Genomic DNA, 17,979 nt, shown 5'->3' with positions numbered 1-17,979 from the left:
TATTAAGAACTTACTGTCAGATCAAGTTTGTCCTGTTGATGTGCTAACTTCTGGATCCTCTTAAACTTCCCATCCCCTTCACATGCAGAGCTGGTTCTACCCCAGATGCAGAACTTTGCATTTCTCATTACTGAACTTCATGAGATCTCTGCTTGCCCACTGCTGAAGTTTCTCAGAGTCGATCTAGGTTGGAGTTCTGATATTCAGTGTGCTGCTCACTCCCTCAGTCACCAGCATCAGCCCCTGGGCCATTGCACTCATCGCCAGCCTGTGCAGCAGCACTGCCGTCATCCCTTCATTTGTCAGTTTTTCTTACAGTTTCCTGTGTTTAAAAAAAAATAAAAATAAAAACACCCAAAAAAAACCCTAAAACAAAACAGGATGGTCTGGGGAGGGGAGAGAGACCCAAATAGGTGAATTGATTCAGCAGTTTCTGTTCTTTTTCTTTTCCATCTTCTGCTAATTGCCCACAAAAGAAATCTCACGGCATGAGGCCTCCATCAGGTTCTTCCTGGCAGGAAGTTTTTACTAAGAAACAGTTGGTTCTGTGCTTTCTGAGACCTCGCATTAATTGGAAGCCTCCTCCATGTAAGGAAATGGAATTTAGTCTGCTTTGTTCCTCACCTCAGCAGTCTTTAGGGTCATAAAAGGTGCTGCCAGATGAACTGCCTGAATCCCTGATCCTTTCTCTTCCTTCCTAAGTCCTTCCCAGGGAACTGCTAAAAATTAACCCCAGTTTAACATAGGCAATTTTTCACATGGACAATGTAGCTTCACCTATACTCTGAATGACTCTTTTCCTATTTATTTTTTTTTTTCCTTCCCTTTCCTATTTTTCCCCCTTCTTTAAGTATTTTTTCAGTCCTATAAGGAAAGTTGTGATTTTTTCCTCACATATTCATGTAATTATTACGAAGAAGAGACGGCTTTCCCTGAAAGTATTAAGTTCCCCTGACTTTGTCTCTGCACAGTGTTCTGAATGGAGCTATGGCAAATGCCGTCTGTGTGCCCAAAATGGATTTATGACACTGCTGTACAAGGAATGGCTTGGCAAGGCACTTAGGAGTTCTCAAAGCTGGGATATCCAACCAAGGGCAGCAGATGATGAGCTTCTCTGAAAGCTAGCTTTGGGTTTGATGATCTCATTTTTATTTGTCAAAATCCGAGAGCCTTGGTTCTGATAGAGCAATGAATATCTGCCCATGTGGAGACAAGTTTCTCTCTATGAATCTGCTTTCTCATGATGGCATCAAAAAAATAAAATAAAAGGAAATAGGATGATAATTGGTGTTTTTGGTCAAATTTTAAATACTAACTTAGAAGTACATCTTTTTCAAGCACATACATGAGAAGGGATGGGCTGTTGAGTGCCCAACAGTCTTGTGAAGAAAAAAAAAAAGCATTTTTTTCTCCCTTTGATTCAACTTGAGGAATATTTTGAGAAATGGGAACTTAGAAAGAAGGCTTGTGGGACAGGGAGAATGGCTTCAGGATGCCACAGCATTTTGGCTGTTAATCTGTATTTTGCTTTCAAATCCACTAGGAGCAAATATTCATGTTGATAACAGCACAGTGTCCTTACCTTGAATGTAAGTCGAAGTAATCCAGCCATGCTTGTGTTCCAGCCACCCTCAGTGCCTCCATTTATGAGCATTTGGAGGTTGATTCCAGCCCTGTGTGGCAGGATTTCTCATGACAACATGCCTTCCTATCTGTTTCAGGAGCTGGCACTGATGCCAACGTGTCCTTGATTCTGTTTGGAGAGAATGGGGACAGCGGGACCCTTGCTCTGAAGGAGTCCAACAAGTCTAACAAGTTTGAGCGGAACCAGATGGATGAATTCAGCTTCCCTGACATGCTGAGCCTGGGAGATCTCTGCAAAGTGCGAATATGGCACGACAACAAAGGTCAGGGTGGTGAGGTGTGGGGTGCAGAGGGGCAACCATTGGGAGCTCCCTTTGTAGCCATGGGGCAAGTTGAGGACAATTCCCAGTTCCACTGCAGACTGAGTAACCCAAGGGTCATACTGGGACCTTGTGGCCCAACTTGCCTAAACACCCTCCCTTTGTGCAGGAGATTCAGTGGGCTGATGGTTGGATTTGATGATCTTAGTGGCTTTTTCCAGTCTTAATGGTTCTATGAGAGGGAATGGTGGTGATGGGCTGATGGTTGTATTTGATGATCACAGCTGTCTTTTCCAACATTAATGATTCTACGATTCAATGATTCTGTTCCTGTGTGTTGCTGCATGTTCTGCTCTGTCGTGTCCCCAGTTCAGCCAGTGCTGCAGCTTAGACAGTGAAACCCCTCTGAAACACAGGCATACCAGCACAGCAGCTCTACTAATGAAATAGTTTTGTCACAGGCCACTATGGCACCTTTCTAGCAATTTAATCAGCCTGACACCGACACACAGGGTAATGCAGCCTGGCATAGCATGGTGAGCTGTGTAAGATAGAAATGAAGATCTGTGTCTGTCTTTATTAAAATCAATGCATCACACAGAGGGTGTGCAGAGCCCTGCTGAGAGATGCTGACATTTCCCTGCTGCTGGACACCACAGCTGGTTTCATAAGCAGCAGCAGTAGCTCAGTCATTTGTGCTGTTGTTCAGGTCCCAGATAGCATCTTGTAACAAACACACCCACCACACTGCTGTGATGACATCTCTCAGGCCTGCCCGTCTAACTTCTTCAGCTGAAGAGGATGGTTTTGCAGTAACAATGAATGAATTGCTTACGGCTGGCCCTTGCTGCAACCCAGACATGAAGCTTGACAGCTCCCAGAGACCCATGGGCTGGTTTTAACTTGGTGGTCAAAGAGCTGATTTAATCTGAATTCAGCTGCCAAAACACTTGTTCTTTGAATCTGCTGTTCAGATGTTGAGATGGAAAGGGCTATCAGAATACCCACCAGAGTTTTATCTCAGCAAACAAACGTCCCTGCATGTTGCACATGTGGTTTGGATGTCATTCCAAGAGCAGCAAGTAATCAACACAGACTTGCAGATTCCTCTTTAAATATATTATCAGTAAAACTGTATAGAGAGAGCATTCCCCTTAGAAGACCTAGTGGCTCCCCAGGCATTGGTCAAGCAAATGGAACAAAACATGCCCACCAGACCAGAGCTGGTCTTCAGGGCGCAGGCATGAGAATGGACACAGAAGGCAAGAACCAGGTCAGACCAAGGGTCTGCCAAGCCCAGCAGCTGTTTTCAACAGCAGCCATCATTGGGTGCCTAAGGAAGTGAAGGAACTGAGCGAGCGTGTGTAATCCTGCTACATCCTCTGCATCTCACTACACGTAGCTCAAGGCATCTACTGAGCTGGATATCATTTCTGTCTGTTAAGTAACTTGCAGTGAATTTGCTCATTGAAGGGCTTGTTCAAGCTTTTCAGGAGACATTCAGCACCCATGGCATCCCCTGGTTTTGTGTCCGGTGGGTCTGCTCTCTGCTTCATGATGAGCAACTCCCCTTTATCTTGCATCATTGCCTTTCCTTTTTGAACAAGTGATTTTTGTTAGAATGAATACTAGAATGGCTTCATTTGGTAGGGACTGTAAAGATCATTGAGTTCCAGCCCCATCACCACGGGCAGGTGTTCACCTTCTCCATGCCACTGCTGGTTTTATTGATATAGATTGGGGAGAAAGCACCATGCACCTGAACTATAGTAAATGTTATCCGCATACTATTGGTGGTGAAGGAAGGCTACAGAGCTTCCTCTAGACCAAGCAGTAAATTGCTTCAATTCATTTAATTTTGGTTTTGGTGGAATGTGTTGCCAGACAGTCACCACAAGCCAGCTAAAGCAGTAGATCACGCGTCCAGAACCTGAGAAAAATAGTTCATATTCATAAAAAATACACATTGCAACTTCATATTCTCTTCCCTTATTTCTCTCAAATCACTGCTCTCCATTTGTAAAAAGTAGTGCATAGTGTTTTACCAAGCCAAGTTGAATGTAGGTTTATGCCTTGGACAAACAACATGCTAAGGATTCATTCAGCATAATTGTAGTTGCTTTTCTCCTCAATAAGAAGAACAGCTATAGTTTAAGTCATACCACATGCTGTCTTCATTGTTCTTGTGTTAGTCATGTGCAAGGCACATCCTATCTACAGCTTCACGCAATGCAGCATGACAGTTTTTTGGGTGGGTAGAGTATTTATTACTGCTAGGATTCCAGACTATATCTGTTCTTTACGTACATGCTATGCTCTATATGTATTTTTTAATAGATTGGCTTTGTCAGTGGTTAGAAATTCCTGTCTTGTTTATTTTGGATAGAAGTAGTGAGGTCAGGGGCCAAGGGTTGTGTATGGTTCTTATCAGATGCTCGGGGGATTCTGGGTATTAAACAGAGATGTGCTGTTATTTACCATTAGTTTCACATAACAACTTCTACTCATTCCTTACTAATTTTGAACTACATGGTTCTCTGCCAATGCTCTATAGAAAACTCAGCCTCATAGTGGACCGTTCCTTTGCTCCTCACATGCTGAATGCTTGAAACATGGGTGATGTTCTTTTCCTAAATTTCTTGATAATTAGCTTTAATGGCAGCATAAGCCTGGTTTGACTCAGCTATTATCCCACGGGCTGCTTAAGAGAACATCTAACCAATATGTCTTCTTTTTCTTTCAAACATGGAATCGTAGCATCATAACATAACCTGGTCCCAGCAATAAGTGAATGGGATGAGACCCATCTGGGCATAACATACATTCAAAGAACTGGCCCAGTGTGTTGGCTTTGCCATGAAATCCAGCTCAGCACCCAGTCTTGTGAGCAAAGCTCCACTGCAGAGGATTTGCTACCTGTTTGTTTTGTTTATCTTTTCACTGAGATTTGACTGCACCAGGCTGTTCACAGTTGAAGAGACAGTAATTGCAATGGCAAAGACTGTCAGAAGGTCTTTGAAACATAAATGCTGTTTGTCTTCTCTGGAAAAAAAAACAAAAACATGTCAGAATGCTGGCTTTATAGTCCCTCTTTAATGCTTTTAATGTCATCTTCCCCACTAAACCCACCACTTGGCATCTCCATCTGAGAAATAAAACACAAAAGAAGTCCCCATCCAATCCTCTGACTTCAGTAGAGCTGAGGGAGGAGGTCAGTGCTCATTTGCAGTCAGGCAGCTCAGAGACTTTGCAACTGCAGTTTCAGAGACCTTGTTCTTGACTTCCAGATGCTCAGAGCTCACCAGCAATGCCTGGTGACAATGAGCTGATGAAAACCAATCTTAGCTTTGTTTTGCTCCACATCTTTTTATCCTGCCCTGTTCACTTTGAGATACTGATGTTCAATCTAATATACTTAGAATTCCTGAGCAAATGTAATTGCCTCCAGACTCCCCATCTCCTGATCTCAGATAGGCACTATGTATTTTCTCATATCTGCATTCATTTACTTCTACATTTATGCAAGATTGGTATCAGCATGTCTGTAGAAATGCTGGCTTTCTAAATGTATTTATCTTTTTTCTCTCTGATTTAAGGACCAAATCACCATCCTGGGAGAATGACTTAAAGTTTTGCCGTATCTCGATAATGAATTTTTTTACCTATAAAACTTATTATTATTATTAATTATTATTATTTTCTCTTTGAAGCAGGGGGATGTGGGAAATCTGGATCTGGCTCCCTCATCTGCCTGAGCAGATTTCAACCCAGATGATAAACAGTCATTCTAATGTCATTAATTTCAGATTCTTGATTATCCCTGTTGCCATCAGTCAAGAGGAGCCAGAAACAGCCTAATTATGGACAAACCAGACTTCTCTGTGTTATTAGAGAAGCAAAGATGGAAGAAAACAACAGTGTTGTGAAGCCCAACTTCTTTGGCTCAGTAAAGAGCTTCTCCCAGTTATATCAGCTACTACATTGTCTGACTGAGTTTCAAATAGCCTTAATGCCCCAGTGACTCCTTTTGGGTACATCTTCCAAAGGAGGAGGTATCTTATTCACCTTTCTTGAGCTGGATACAGTGCAGGAACATCACTGCATATGTCCATGTTTTTCCTTTTCTTTCTCTGAAGGAACTGCCTTTTCAGGAGCAGAATTTAGGGCCAGCTCAGAAATTGAGTGAGTTTTGCACTCACAGCACACTGCACATCCAGAGATGTGTTTTTGCAATCCACGGACATGATTCCAAGCCTTTGGGGCACTGGTAGAGCACAAGTTATTAAAAGAAAGCTAAATATCTGCTTTTCTGCCCTCTCTAAGGATTGGCTCAGCTATCAGACTTGGAAAGGTCATATTTAAGCCTTCCTTTCAGCGCTTGCCTGCTCATTCATAAATCTGCTGGTCCACGGGGCAGATTTACTGAGTAGTTTCTGCTTTAAGTAAAAAGAAAATGGAAGAGAAACAGATGCGTAAAGCTGCTTGAGGAGAGAAGACTGCACCATCCCTTTACTTTGTTGATGACTCAGTAGAGAGAAAGACAACCCAACACCCTGCCCCTTTCTGCATGGGTTGAAGTCAGACAGGGCGTCATTTTGCACACAGGCTGCAGAACCATTTAGGATGTTAGCAGCTGTGGTGTGGATGCTCAGTCCTTCAGACTGCCATATCCACAATGGCAAGTTCAGAATCCTTTGAGCTGGAAGGGACCTTTAAGGGTTATCTAGTTTCTTCCTTAAGGCGCAATGTCTTAGCACAGAAGTATGCTACAGCCATCACAGTAGAATCAGAAGACACAGCAGAAATCTCACAGCCTAGATTTGACATTAAAACAAACAAAAAAAAGGATATGAGGAAACAAATCTCTCTAAGCAAAAACAAACAAAACTCTACAAGGGAAGGCAGACACTTCAGATACTTCAGATACTTCAGTGTTGACCTTGCCCAGTCATTCGTTGCTTCCCAGTCTCCTGTAACCATTTAACACAGAGTGGAAGGAAGCCACCAGACCAGCCAGCAGATGTAAAAATACCAATACCATAAAATATTTTTGCTACAAGCCTCCCTTGCTTTTCCTGGTGACAAATTATCCCTCACCCTTATTAAAAACTCTTGCATCAAATACACTTCCATAAAACACAAAATATGCTTCACTCACAGGAATATTCTCTGAGAAACCATTATATCTTCACTCTGAGCTGTTAGGAGTTGTTGCGCCGGAGTAGTTTATCAGCAAGATGTGTGCTTGTTTGCTGTTGTTTTAATTTATTGCTGGGTTTGCCCTGATTCAAATCTTGCACTGAACACATTGCGCAGGCAGCTCAGGAGGGAAGCAAGAAATCTGTTTTCTAAAGCTGTCCCAAGCGTTAAGCATTTGCTTCATCAAAGGTTGTGAGAGGTTTTGCATTGCATGTCTGCTCTGATGAGAAATGTTGTGGTGTGAGCTCCCGTGATCCTCAAGGAGAGATGCACAAATGCATCTATTTTTATTCCTGCCGCTGACTTGCTGAATGACCTTGTGCGAATCACATCCCTCTGCCTCATTTTCAATTATGTAAATTAGGGATAAAAATTATTCACCTTCTTAAAGTGTTTTGAGGTGTACCAACGCAAAGCTAAGTGCTGCGACTTCAACACCTCGTAATTAATGCTCCCTTCCTAGCAACCTGGCTCTCCAAACTCCCTTTCTGGGTGACATCTGACATGCTGGGGCATAAGGATGGACAGCCCCCTAACCAGGAAGGGGGTAATAATGCCATAGGAAACAAGGCCAATGAACTGCATTTGTGGTGTTCATTTACTCTGTGTTTCAGAACATGTGAAGAGCAAAAAGAAAACCCACCTGGTTGGGTGGCTGGGCAGCAGCTGTTGGCTGCTGGTCCCTGAACACTCAAAGTAGAGCTTTTCTTTTACTTCTAAGGGAACCTCAATGTCAGTAAGGACAACTGTCATAGAATCATAGGAATTGGAACGGACTCCTGGAGATCATCAAATCCAACCCCCTGCTAAAGCAGGTTCCCCACAGTAGGCTGAGCAGGAAGGAACCCAGGCAGATCTTGTATTTCTCCAGAGAAGGAGACAAGAAGAAGGATGAGAAGAAATGGCCCTAGGTTGTGCCATGGGATGATCAGTTTGTACATTAGGAAGGATTTCTTCTCTAAAGACTGGTAATACACTGGCACTGGCTGCCCTGGGAGGTGGTACAGTCACTGACCCTGGAGGTATTCAAGAATTGTAAAGATGTGACACTTGGAGACATGGTCAGTGGGTATGGTGGGGATGGGTTGGGCTTGGGCCAGGGGATCTTGGGGACCTTTTCCAACCTTCATGTTTCTATTATTACCCTTGATCAATGTGATCAACCACTTCCAAAACGAAACTAAAGATGTGTTGCAAAAAAAAAAAAAAGAGAGAGGGTAGAGCAGAAAATCATTAAATAGAGCTGCAGAGGAGGGAGTTTCTCTTCCATGGGCAGTGTATTCCAGCCTGGATGTGATTAAGGCCCTGGTCTGTCAGCAGGGATTTGATCCCACCAGGTCCTATTTCACAAGGAGTAGCTCATATTCACTACAGCAAGGATATGAATTGGGTTCCTGGGATATTCACTACCACATGGGTCTTTTTCATTCATTTTCTCTCATCCTCAGCAAATGGTTCTGCATGTGTCAGAATAGCTTAATATCATAGGGGTGAATATTGTCTGGGGCAAGTGGAGGCAGTTCCCAAGATAGACAAAGGAGACTTCTGAGGCTGCAAGTTGGAGTTCTCTTTAATTGAACAGATACCTTAATTGTTTGTGTCTACTGCTTCTAAAAGCAATCCCCATGGTGCTCATCAGTGAAGAAAGGCAGGACAAGGAGCTCACAGTCCAAGCTCTCTGTCTAACATCAGTAAAGTGTGAGCCTTCAGCATTGCCTAGGAAAAAGCAAGTTGCACCCATGAAGACTCTGCAGACATACATGAAGGACCCCTGCTCAGCATCACTCAGCTGTCAGGTTGTGCTCTTTAGAAAAGGGAGATAAATAGGACAACTTGCTGCTTTTTTGGATAGGGACACTTGGGGAAAAGAATGCTTTTCCCTGCGTGACACTAAATTATACAACTGCCACAGTCAAGCAAGTAAAACGATTCTGTTTTCCCCAAAGCTCTTCTCCTCCTCTAATTACATCTGAAATGTTTTGCATGCTATTGAAAATGTCACTTCCAACTGCAGACCATTAAGGGGCTGACGCGGCACAGCCGTAGGTTTCATTAGGGCAGGACTGCTGCTAGGGATTTTCATGGCAACTAAGCAGGCCTGGAGTGGAGCTCCTTTTGTTACAAACACTGAACATTTGTTATGGTGATAGTGGATTGTCTGCAGACATACTGAAGACGAAAACCTGCAGAATAAAGTGGGAGCTGCTTAGCTATTTGTTATTTCTTCCTCTCTTCTCAGTAATGGAGTGAGCCTGGTCTGTCCTGAGGTCTCTGCAGAAAAACTCATGATATTTTTGGAAGCATTTTTGCTACTCGCTTGTTCCTGAGCCCTGTAATCCTGGTACTGTTGGCCAAGGTGCCCCAGAGGGATGCAAACAGATCTGTACTGGTTCTTCTGCAAGTGATGGAACCTGGGTGATGGTCTGACTGTGGAACAGCAGGATCCATCATCCAATGCTATCTTGGCACCCAGGGAAAAGACTGATAACATCACTCCAGAGATTCTCCAAATTCTTCATGTTTTGCAATCAATGGCCAAGGATCATCCTTGACAGTGCCCACACTCCTTTCTGGCTTCTCTTCCCCACTTCTTGGCTGATGCCTATCTGTAAGCCATCCAGCATGAGGAACCGAGGCCTTGGGGATTATATTGACATGAGATGTACTTCCCTTTCTTATTGATTTTCAGGTTAGGTTTAGGGTCTCAAAGCTCATTGCCCTACAAATGCTATGCAGGGATAGAAATCCTAAGCTGGACTTCATAACCTGAAAAGAAGTCCTGCAGATTCGTTCTTTTCCTTCCATTGTTGTGCCCATTGGCACACAGAGCTAGATCCACAAATTCCCACATTTAAACTCTGTGCATAACTAGATTTTAAATCTTTTCTAGATCAAAAATACATTAAATATATTTTTCCCAGTCTGAGAGAAGAAAAAAAATAGCACTTTGGTAAGGCAGAATAATTTCTTCAGCTCCGCATAAATCCTTTAATGTTAATATCTGCTTTTAGATAAAGTTTAGTGCTGTGGCACTGAAGGTCATGATGATAAAAGCTGATAAATTCCTCTTTTGCAGGGAACACCAGCTAAGCTGCACTTTATTCTTGTTTTGCCCTCAACCCCAATACATGCTGGAAAGTCAGCCCTACCCCGTCTCTCCACATGATAAAAGTGCAGGTTTTTGCTGTCCTGCTGAGAAGGAGTGGAGAAGCAGAAGGACAGCGTGCAGGTCTTATTCAACCCTCTCCTGATACTGCTGCTTAGCGCTAATCCTGCCCCAGTCAAGTTGTTCACTAATCATCAATGCATTCCATCACAGTCCTCAGCCGCTGATGTCTCTCACTGGAGAATGCTGGGATGTTTTCCTTCTTTCATCCTGAACCGTTTTAACGAAGGTTTTGATGGAAGCAGAGTAGCTTCCTGAATGTGCTGCAGAGACGTTCATTGAACTTAAATGGAAATGAGCCTGCCAAAAAAGATTAACGGCTGGCACCACCAACGTGCTTAGAATGAAATCCCAAACAGCCCCAGAGAGTATCTTAGAGCACAGTGGGAGCCCTGAGCGACTTGATAAGATCTGCCCAGCAGGAATTGAGCTGATGAGGTGTCATGTGTAAGCCTTCCCCCAAATCCTCCCTATCCTTGCTCTGTATGAGAACAGGCTCGGAGGAATCATAGAATCACAGATTCATTAACATTGGAAAGGAGTTCCAAGATCCCCACGTCCAACCCCAGCCCTCCCTACCAAGACTACTGACCATGCCCCCCAATGCCATATCTCCATGGCTCTGGAACACCTCCATAAACAGGGAATCCACCATCTGCTTGGGCAGCCAGTGCCAGTGTCTGACCTTTGTTCTTCTTTGGAGGAAGAAATTGATCCTAATATCCAACCTGAAAATACTGTCTTTGTATATAAGTATCCAGGGGAATAAAGAGAATGGAGCCAAACTCTTCACATCCATGTCCAGTGTTGGGACAAGAGGTCATGGGCACAAAGTGAAGTACAGCATATGGACTAGATGGTCTCCAAATGTGCCTTCCAACATCAATGAGTCTGTCATTCTGTACTGGAGTTTAAGTGGAAAATGATGTCTTTGATTGACGTCTGTGCTTGTTCATTTGGTGATTTCCTACCATGGGGAAGGCTCAGAAAGCCAGAGTACAGGACATGGATATCTCCAAGGCTGGTAGGAAAAAAGCCAGTACAAATGGTGATGCTATGGCATGCCGTAGGGCAGGGTGACTTGTTGACATTGCTCAAAAATGTGCCATCATTACCTTTTAGGTTTAATTAAGATTAATATTTGAAACTAAGGAGGCAGGCAAATGATGGCAAGTGCTTGGAAGAGCAAGAGCTATTTTATGCTTCTGGGATGTAACTAATAATCCAGCAGAGGTGCCTCATCATGAACGTAGCCTTTTGTCTGAGTAATAACAGGACTTGTAAGCAGAACTGTTGTAACCTCCCACGCCCCCAAAGTCAACAAGAGATTCTTCTAATTCAAGAAAGGAAGTGTTCCAAAATGCCCCATTCTGTATTTCCAAGTTGCTTTTCAACTGGAAAAAAAATTAAATAAAGGGAGAACAGAAAATTAAGGGAGGGAGCTGCAACTCCTCCAAAAATCACAAGGCAAAAAATAAGTGATTGTGTGCAGTTATAGCATTAGTGTATTCATGGTGTATTTGTGCTGGTTGCTTGGCAAGAGCAGCATGGGTATTTCCTTGCACGTGCTAGCTGACACGGCCAAAGAAACAAATGATAATGTCAAATGATAAGTTTCAAATCAAAATGTGAAGGGATGAGAGGAGTAGTAGAGACCAGAGAGAAAGACTTTACACCTTGAACTTGTGCCCAACTAGCACTCATGTCTATCTTTTGGCTTTAATGCTTCACATTTCCATTAGATTAGAATAAGAATCAGCAGCAGTTTCTGAACAGCAGCTGTTCCATACGTTGGCCCAAACCCACTGAACTCCAGGAGATTTCAAGCTTCTAGCTTTAGTAAACAGTTCTTCAAGGCCCCTGTATTTGCTGGGAGTTCCGTAAGGCTTTGCTGTTCCTACACTTCATCAGAGCTTCATCTTGTGATGATTCCTCACACAGAGTGCCTTGACTCATGCAAAATGCTGGGCAAGGACAACAGATGGCCCCTTGTCCAGACATCTGGCTAATCCAAGACCATACTCCAATACCTTTTACATCTGATCACAAGCCAGCAAACCCCTCATGAATTAATGCATGAATTAATCAGATTATAATTTTGAGGTAACCAGTGTTGTTTTTGCTGTCAGAGCAACATCATGTACAGAGAACATCATAGCAAGGGATTTCTCACCTCCTTACCCAATGTGAAAATATCCTATTTTTAACTAGTTTTGTTGTTTTATTGAAAAGGAATTGCTCCAGGTTGGCACTTGGAATATATTGATGTGATGGACTCTGCCACAGACAAGACTTTTCGCTTCCAATGTGATCGCTGGCTGGCTAAAGGTGAAGATGATGGGCAGCTCATAAGGGAACTGGCTTGTGCCAATAATGACATCCTGGAACTGAAGGAACGGACTGGTAAGTGTAGAGTTAATCTGGGGCATTGCCGAGGGCGCACAGAGGCCATAGGACCACAAGTCATAGAACCTGCTCCACTGAGGGTTCCTTTGCAATAGCAACTTGTGTTTGTAGGCTCCATAGACAGAATGTTAACTTACTGTTTAGTTCAAAAGTGTAGTGTTGTTTTAAGGCAGAAACAAATTAGGATTAATGGGGAAGAAAAGCATCTCATTCTGGGTTGAAACTGAAGAGGGTCCCATCTGCTGTGCTTCATTCCAGCAATAAGCTATAAGGATACATGGTTATGTTTCTCATTAGAAATAAGGTGGAAAATAAGTTTAAAGCACAGTAATCAACATTGCTCCAACTTCCTCCCAGACCTGTTCTGGGCTGCAAGCTCAGACATCTCAGCTGATGATGACAGCTGAGGTTAACAACCCAGAGACCTGGACAATTCTCTCCTCTGGGTAATCCCCCCACCTCCATGTAATCACGTTGGTGTCTAACTAGTGAGTAATGTTATTTAACCACACTGGTAGTATGCTGCATGCGTCTCAAAACTTCCTACATAGCAGTGCTCTTCTTTAGGACAGTCCTGGGGAGTTAAGAACCACATTTCTTTAGTGTGGTCTCACTCTGCCCCTACAAAATTGCCACCCAGTGATTGCCATCTTGGGTGCTGACATGCCACTGTAACATCTGAGTACATCCTTATGGTATCTGGATACCTCCACCATCCCCATGAGGCTATTCCTTATTGTTAGGAATGGTGGCAAAAAAAAAAAACCAAAACTGAAGGATTTGGGCTGTCCTACAAAAAGAAGTAACACAGTGGGGTCAAAAGCAGTTCCATCTACTCTTACTCGCTGCTCAAGCAGCAGAAGTCTTCTGTATATTCTGTCCCTGAATGAAATCTTAAGCACAAAGATGCCAGAAGTCCCACAGATCCCAGATCTCAGTGTGTTTCCATCCTAGTTCTGCAAATGTTTTCTCGTGTGCTGCAGTAAATACTAGGAAGAGGGTTTTTAACCAGAGTGACAGCCTCATGAAGAGATTTCTTTGGCCACCTGCTCTTTCTTTGCTGCTTAACGTTTGTGTTAATTATACTTCAAAGCCTATGAAATTGTCACAGTAACAAGCAACAGAGAGGATGCAGAAACAAAGGAAAACATCTGGATCATCTTGGAAGGAAAGCTGGGCCGCTCGAAAGAGTTCCTTATGGAGAACTCCTCCAAGAAAAGGAGATTTGCAAGGTAGTGGGACTGGGTGGAGCAGGAGGAAGCTGGAGGTGTCTTAGTTCCTTTTGCAGAGGAATCAGACAGAATGTAAAAGCAGTTGGAGGATAGATGTTGTCAGAGCTGCTTGGATTGTAGTTTAGATGAGCTTTAAGGACTCAATATGCTGCAGGGGGACAGGAGCACATTCCAAGCCACAGACACTGATGATGCTCACTTGATTTTCAGAGAGGGAATGTTTTGTTTTCTTCTTTTTGCATGGCATTGTAGAAGGTGAAATTACAGTTGGTCTGGACTCCAGCATGAACAACTGAGGTTTCATTTGAAACATAACAAAACTGGGGGAGTTTCCTCCTGACACTCAGCTGATGGGTACTACTGTGGATGTGAAGACTCCATCCTCTTAAACATTAGTCACAGTCCCTTCTTGGTGGTAGGTTGGAATAGGGACCAAAGACAAGCAAATTAACAGATATGTAGGGAACGTGACAGGGAGCCAGACAAGCATTTGACAGAGACCTATTGTTCCTCTAAACTATTTCCAAACTGGGTTTCTAAAGCTGGAAGGGTGGCTGAACTAGCAGATTTAAAACAGCTATGGTGGGTAGATGTGTAACAGATACCATATCTGTCAGGAATGAATGAATAAGTGCTGGAGGGGAAATTAGTCATTCTTTAGCTTTATCTATAATGAGGCAAATTGATTTTGTGTGTGGAACAGCTTGAGTTTATCCTGGAAAGTCCTAGTGGCAGTAATTTAAAGTGTCACCCCTAATCAGAGAAAATGCTGAATTTAAATATGGAAATTATACTTTGTGTTGAGTGATTGTAGGGTGAATCAAATGACTTTAAATGAAGGCTTATCTTCTGCCTTCCTTAGCCATGTGCAAATTACTTAATGTCCATATGAGACAGTATTCAAGATATTAACTGACTGCTCCCTGTTTCCTATAGGGGATCAACAGATACATTTCAGTTTTCTTCTAAGAACCTTGGTGATATTGCAGCCATCTGTGTTGGTCACTGTCCAAAGGATGGAAAGAAGTCATCTGCAAAAGCTGATGTCTACTGGCATGTCAAGGAGATTATCATAACAGAGATGGAGCTTTGCAACAAGTGAGTGTCCTCTTGTCTGCAGGGAACCCTTCACAGGTACATGGGGTAGCTGAGCAGCTCTGCAAGCATCCTCCTGAAGCATTTACAACTTCACCCATTGTGGAAAGACTTGCCAGATCTTAATCCTTTTCTGAATGCAAGGGAAAGCAGTTTAGTGTGTAGGTTCATAAATTCCCCCTTCCCGTCTTGACATGTTCTTTCCAAGTTCTCAGCAAGGGCATTTGCACATGCAGATGAGTTCAGGAACAGATTAGCTGGGGTGAGTCTTACAGCTAGGAGAAATCAACATCTCACCTTGTGGGAAGTACTGATATTGACATAAATTTAATGGGTGTGAAGGATGCTCTGCACAGACTGCTCTTAAGGTAAGTCTTGTAAATACAACTCCTAGGAAGAAGGATGAGCGTAAGACAAAATCTGAACCTCTGTCTCGGTTTGGATGATCCTTCTAGGACAGTCTGAAAGCCCATTGGGAAGGCTGCAGTCATCTTCCAAACAACAAACACATGGCTATGCTGGTGTGCATATGGGATGTCCCATACTGGAAGAAAGAACATCTCTCAGCCCTGTGTTTGGAAGGGTGACGCTCTTGACTTAAGGTGCAGGTAGAACAGGAAATATGCAAGAACTGGAGACAACTGGCCATTTGCAAAACAAACTCCTCTTCCACAGTGCTAAAGGATTTTTCTGCTCCATGGTATTTCAATTGCTGCTGAAGAATTTCATTGTATGTGTTTTGTTCCCGCTGAGACAATTGAGTGTTTAAGAAGAAATCCTTGAAGTGACTTTTTGAGATGCTAAGAGTCTCTCCTAGCAAATTAATCAGGCAGCAGAAGAGCCATAATAATATCTGCTGAATGAAAACTAATTCAGCTATAACCTAAAACATATTCTTTCCTCCTGGTGGGGAAAACACCCAGTCAAAGCAAAGGCTAAATTAAAAGTGTTATGGGAGTGGTGTAGCAATCATTTCAAATGATTCTGTTCTTCATTTTTTGTTGTGTTTGGGTTTTCTTTCCTCTATTGTAAGTAGGTCTTAATATGAGCAATAGGTATATATCAAAGATTTTTCTTACAGTCTCAGGGTTAGAAGAGTCATTTCTCCCTGTCCTTCTTGAGGACCCGTATGTTCCTTCATAACTCCAGACCATGAGATATTAAGCAGCCTAGGAAATAAAGATTCAGCATCAGGAAGCCCCTCTACTTGTTCTCGTGCAGCATTTCTTTCCCCGAGCTTGAAATTTTGCTTCCACCAGAATTTCTCATTTACAAAACCTCTTTCCAGGGAATTGAGAGCTTTTGTTTGGCTGAAGAAAATGTCGGAAGTGTTAGAAGTGCTTAAGAAGTGCTGTATAGCAATAACCCTCCCTCTAAGTGCTGATTTTATGAACATGCATTGCAATCCAGCTACGCTCTCCCCAGGAGGACCTGCTGCAGTTTGGCAGAGAAGGGGGAGGGAAAATCTCATTTGGAAATGATCCGCATCATTGGAAATGAAATACATCATTAAAAGTACCTCTGTCTGGGTACCAGGCATGCAGTGATTTACAGATGCTCCCTGCATGTCTCCTCCACACTACAGAGCTGAAGGTTTTTGGCACCTGGCTCCTGTGCTTAGTGCTCTTCTGCATGCTCAGAGTGGGCAGGGCAGTGTAGATAAGGAAAAGGGGATATATAAACATCCTCCTTGCATCTTTCTAGTGCATTTTTTTCCTACTTGTTAAGGCAGCCTTCACTAGTCTGGGTGCTGCTGCAGCAATGAAACCTGCTCTGGGGCCAAAGCTGCACTATTTACTGCACTGTATACTACCATTGCAGTAGGTGCCATTGCATAGGTAGGAAAGGTGACAGGAGCTCCACAGCAGGCTTTGCAATGCAGGGTGTCCATGTCTTGGGAAATACAGGATTTTCAACAGTTGCTGTTTTCAATCTTGCTCTCTCTCTGGAGAGAAAGTCAAGTGCTAGCATATAGGTGGGAAAAGTACTGAAGCAATGTTGATGTTGAGTTGAATCACAGAATCACAAAATGGCCTGGGTTGGAAGGATCATGGAGCTGCAACCCCTCTGCTGCATGCAGGGCTGCTAATCTCCCCATTTAATACCAGACCAGGCTGCCCAGGGCCCCATCTAACCTGACCTTGAACACCTTTAGGGTCAGAGCATCCAGAGCTCCTCTGGGCAGCCTGAGTTGTTTAGTAGCATGCCCGATCCTCTAGAAGGATGTGGCCCATATCACTAACACACCACCGGCTTTCCTCCACAGGTATTTTTTCAAGTGCAATGGGAAAATCCCTCTGCGGTACAAGCGACGGGACTACAAAGTCTTTGAGTGTGCCAAGGTCATCGAGAGCTTTGCCAGCAAAGCCCGCAGCTTGGTGCCAGTCAAATATGAGACCATTGTGGTCACTGGCTTTGAAAAGGGCGCGGGGACGGATGCCAACGTGTTCATCACCATCTTTGGGTTGAATGGGGATTCGGGGAAGCGAGCCCTGAAGCAGAAGTTCAGGAACCTCTTTGAAAGGGGGAAAACCAACAGGTTCTACCTGGAAACATTGGACATGGGGGAGCTGAAAAAGGTCCGGATTGAGCATGACAACAGTGGGCTGGCCCCTGGCTGGCTGGTGGAAAGGGTGGAGATCACCAACTCTGCCACTGGTGTGACCACCATATTTCCCTGTGGGAAGTGGCTGGATGAGAACCGGGGCGATGGGTTAATCTGGAGGGATTTATTCCCCAGGTATTGAAGAAGGTTTTGCTTCCTTTGGCACAAATGTTGTTTGTTTTTTTGTTGTTTGCTTTGTTGTTATTTTTTTTCTCACTGTATGGTTTTATATTGTGTTTTCCTTTTCAAAATGCTGCCTTTTGTATTGAGAGGTTCTCATTGGCAAGATGTGCTTCCTGCGTTTAACATTTTGTAAAAGTCAAACTGTTTTGTCTTTTTTAAGTCATATATAAAACTGTGAATGAAATAAAA

General features: G+C 43.4%; 1 protein-coding gene across 1 annotated transcript in view; it reads left to right on the top strand.

Annotated features, from left to right (window-relative positions):
- The window catches only part of LOXHD1 (lipoxygenase homology PLAT domains 1), a 121,597-nt gene extending 103,618 nt beyond the window's left edge, over window positions 1-17,979 (top strand). The window contains exons 37-41 of the mRNA XM_085528198.1: window positions 1,722-1,907; window positions 12,502-12,672; window positions 13,769-13,907; window positions 14,844-15,005; window positions 17,269-17,979. Of these exons, the coding sequence (XP_085384324.1) occupies window positions 1,722-1,907; window positions 12,502-12,672; window positions 13,769-13,907; window positions 14,844-15,005; window positions 17,269-17,749 (1,139 nt within the window). The 3' untranslated portion in view covers window positions 17,750-17,979. The remainder of the gene's footprint in view (window positions 1-1,721; window positions 1,908-12,501; window positions 12,673-13,768; window positions 13,908-14,843; window positions 15,006-17,268) is intronic.

The sequence above is a fragment of the Coturnix japonica genome, chromosome Z (genome assembly GCF_054131305.1).
Source record: "Coturnix japonica strain WE chromosome Z, WE-NBRP24, whole genome shotgun sequence".
Lineage (NCBI taxonomy): Eukaryota > Metazoa > Chordata > Aves > Galliformes > Phasianidae > Coturnix > Coturnix japonica.
This window is presented reverse-complemented; position numbering and strand designations above follow the sequence as displayed.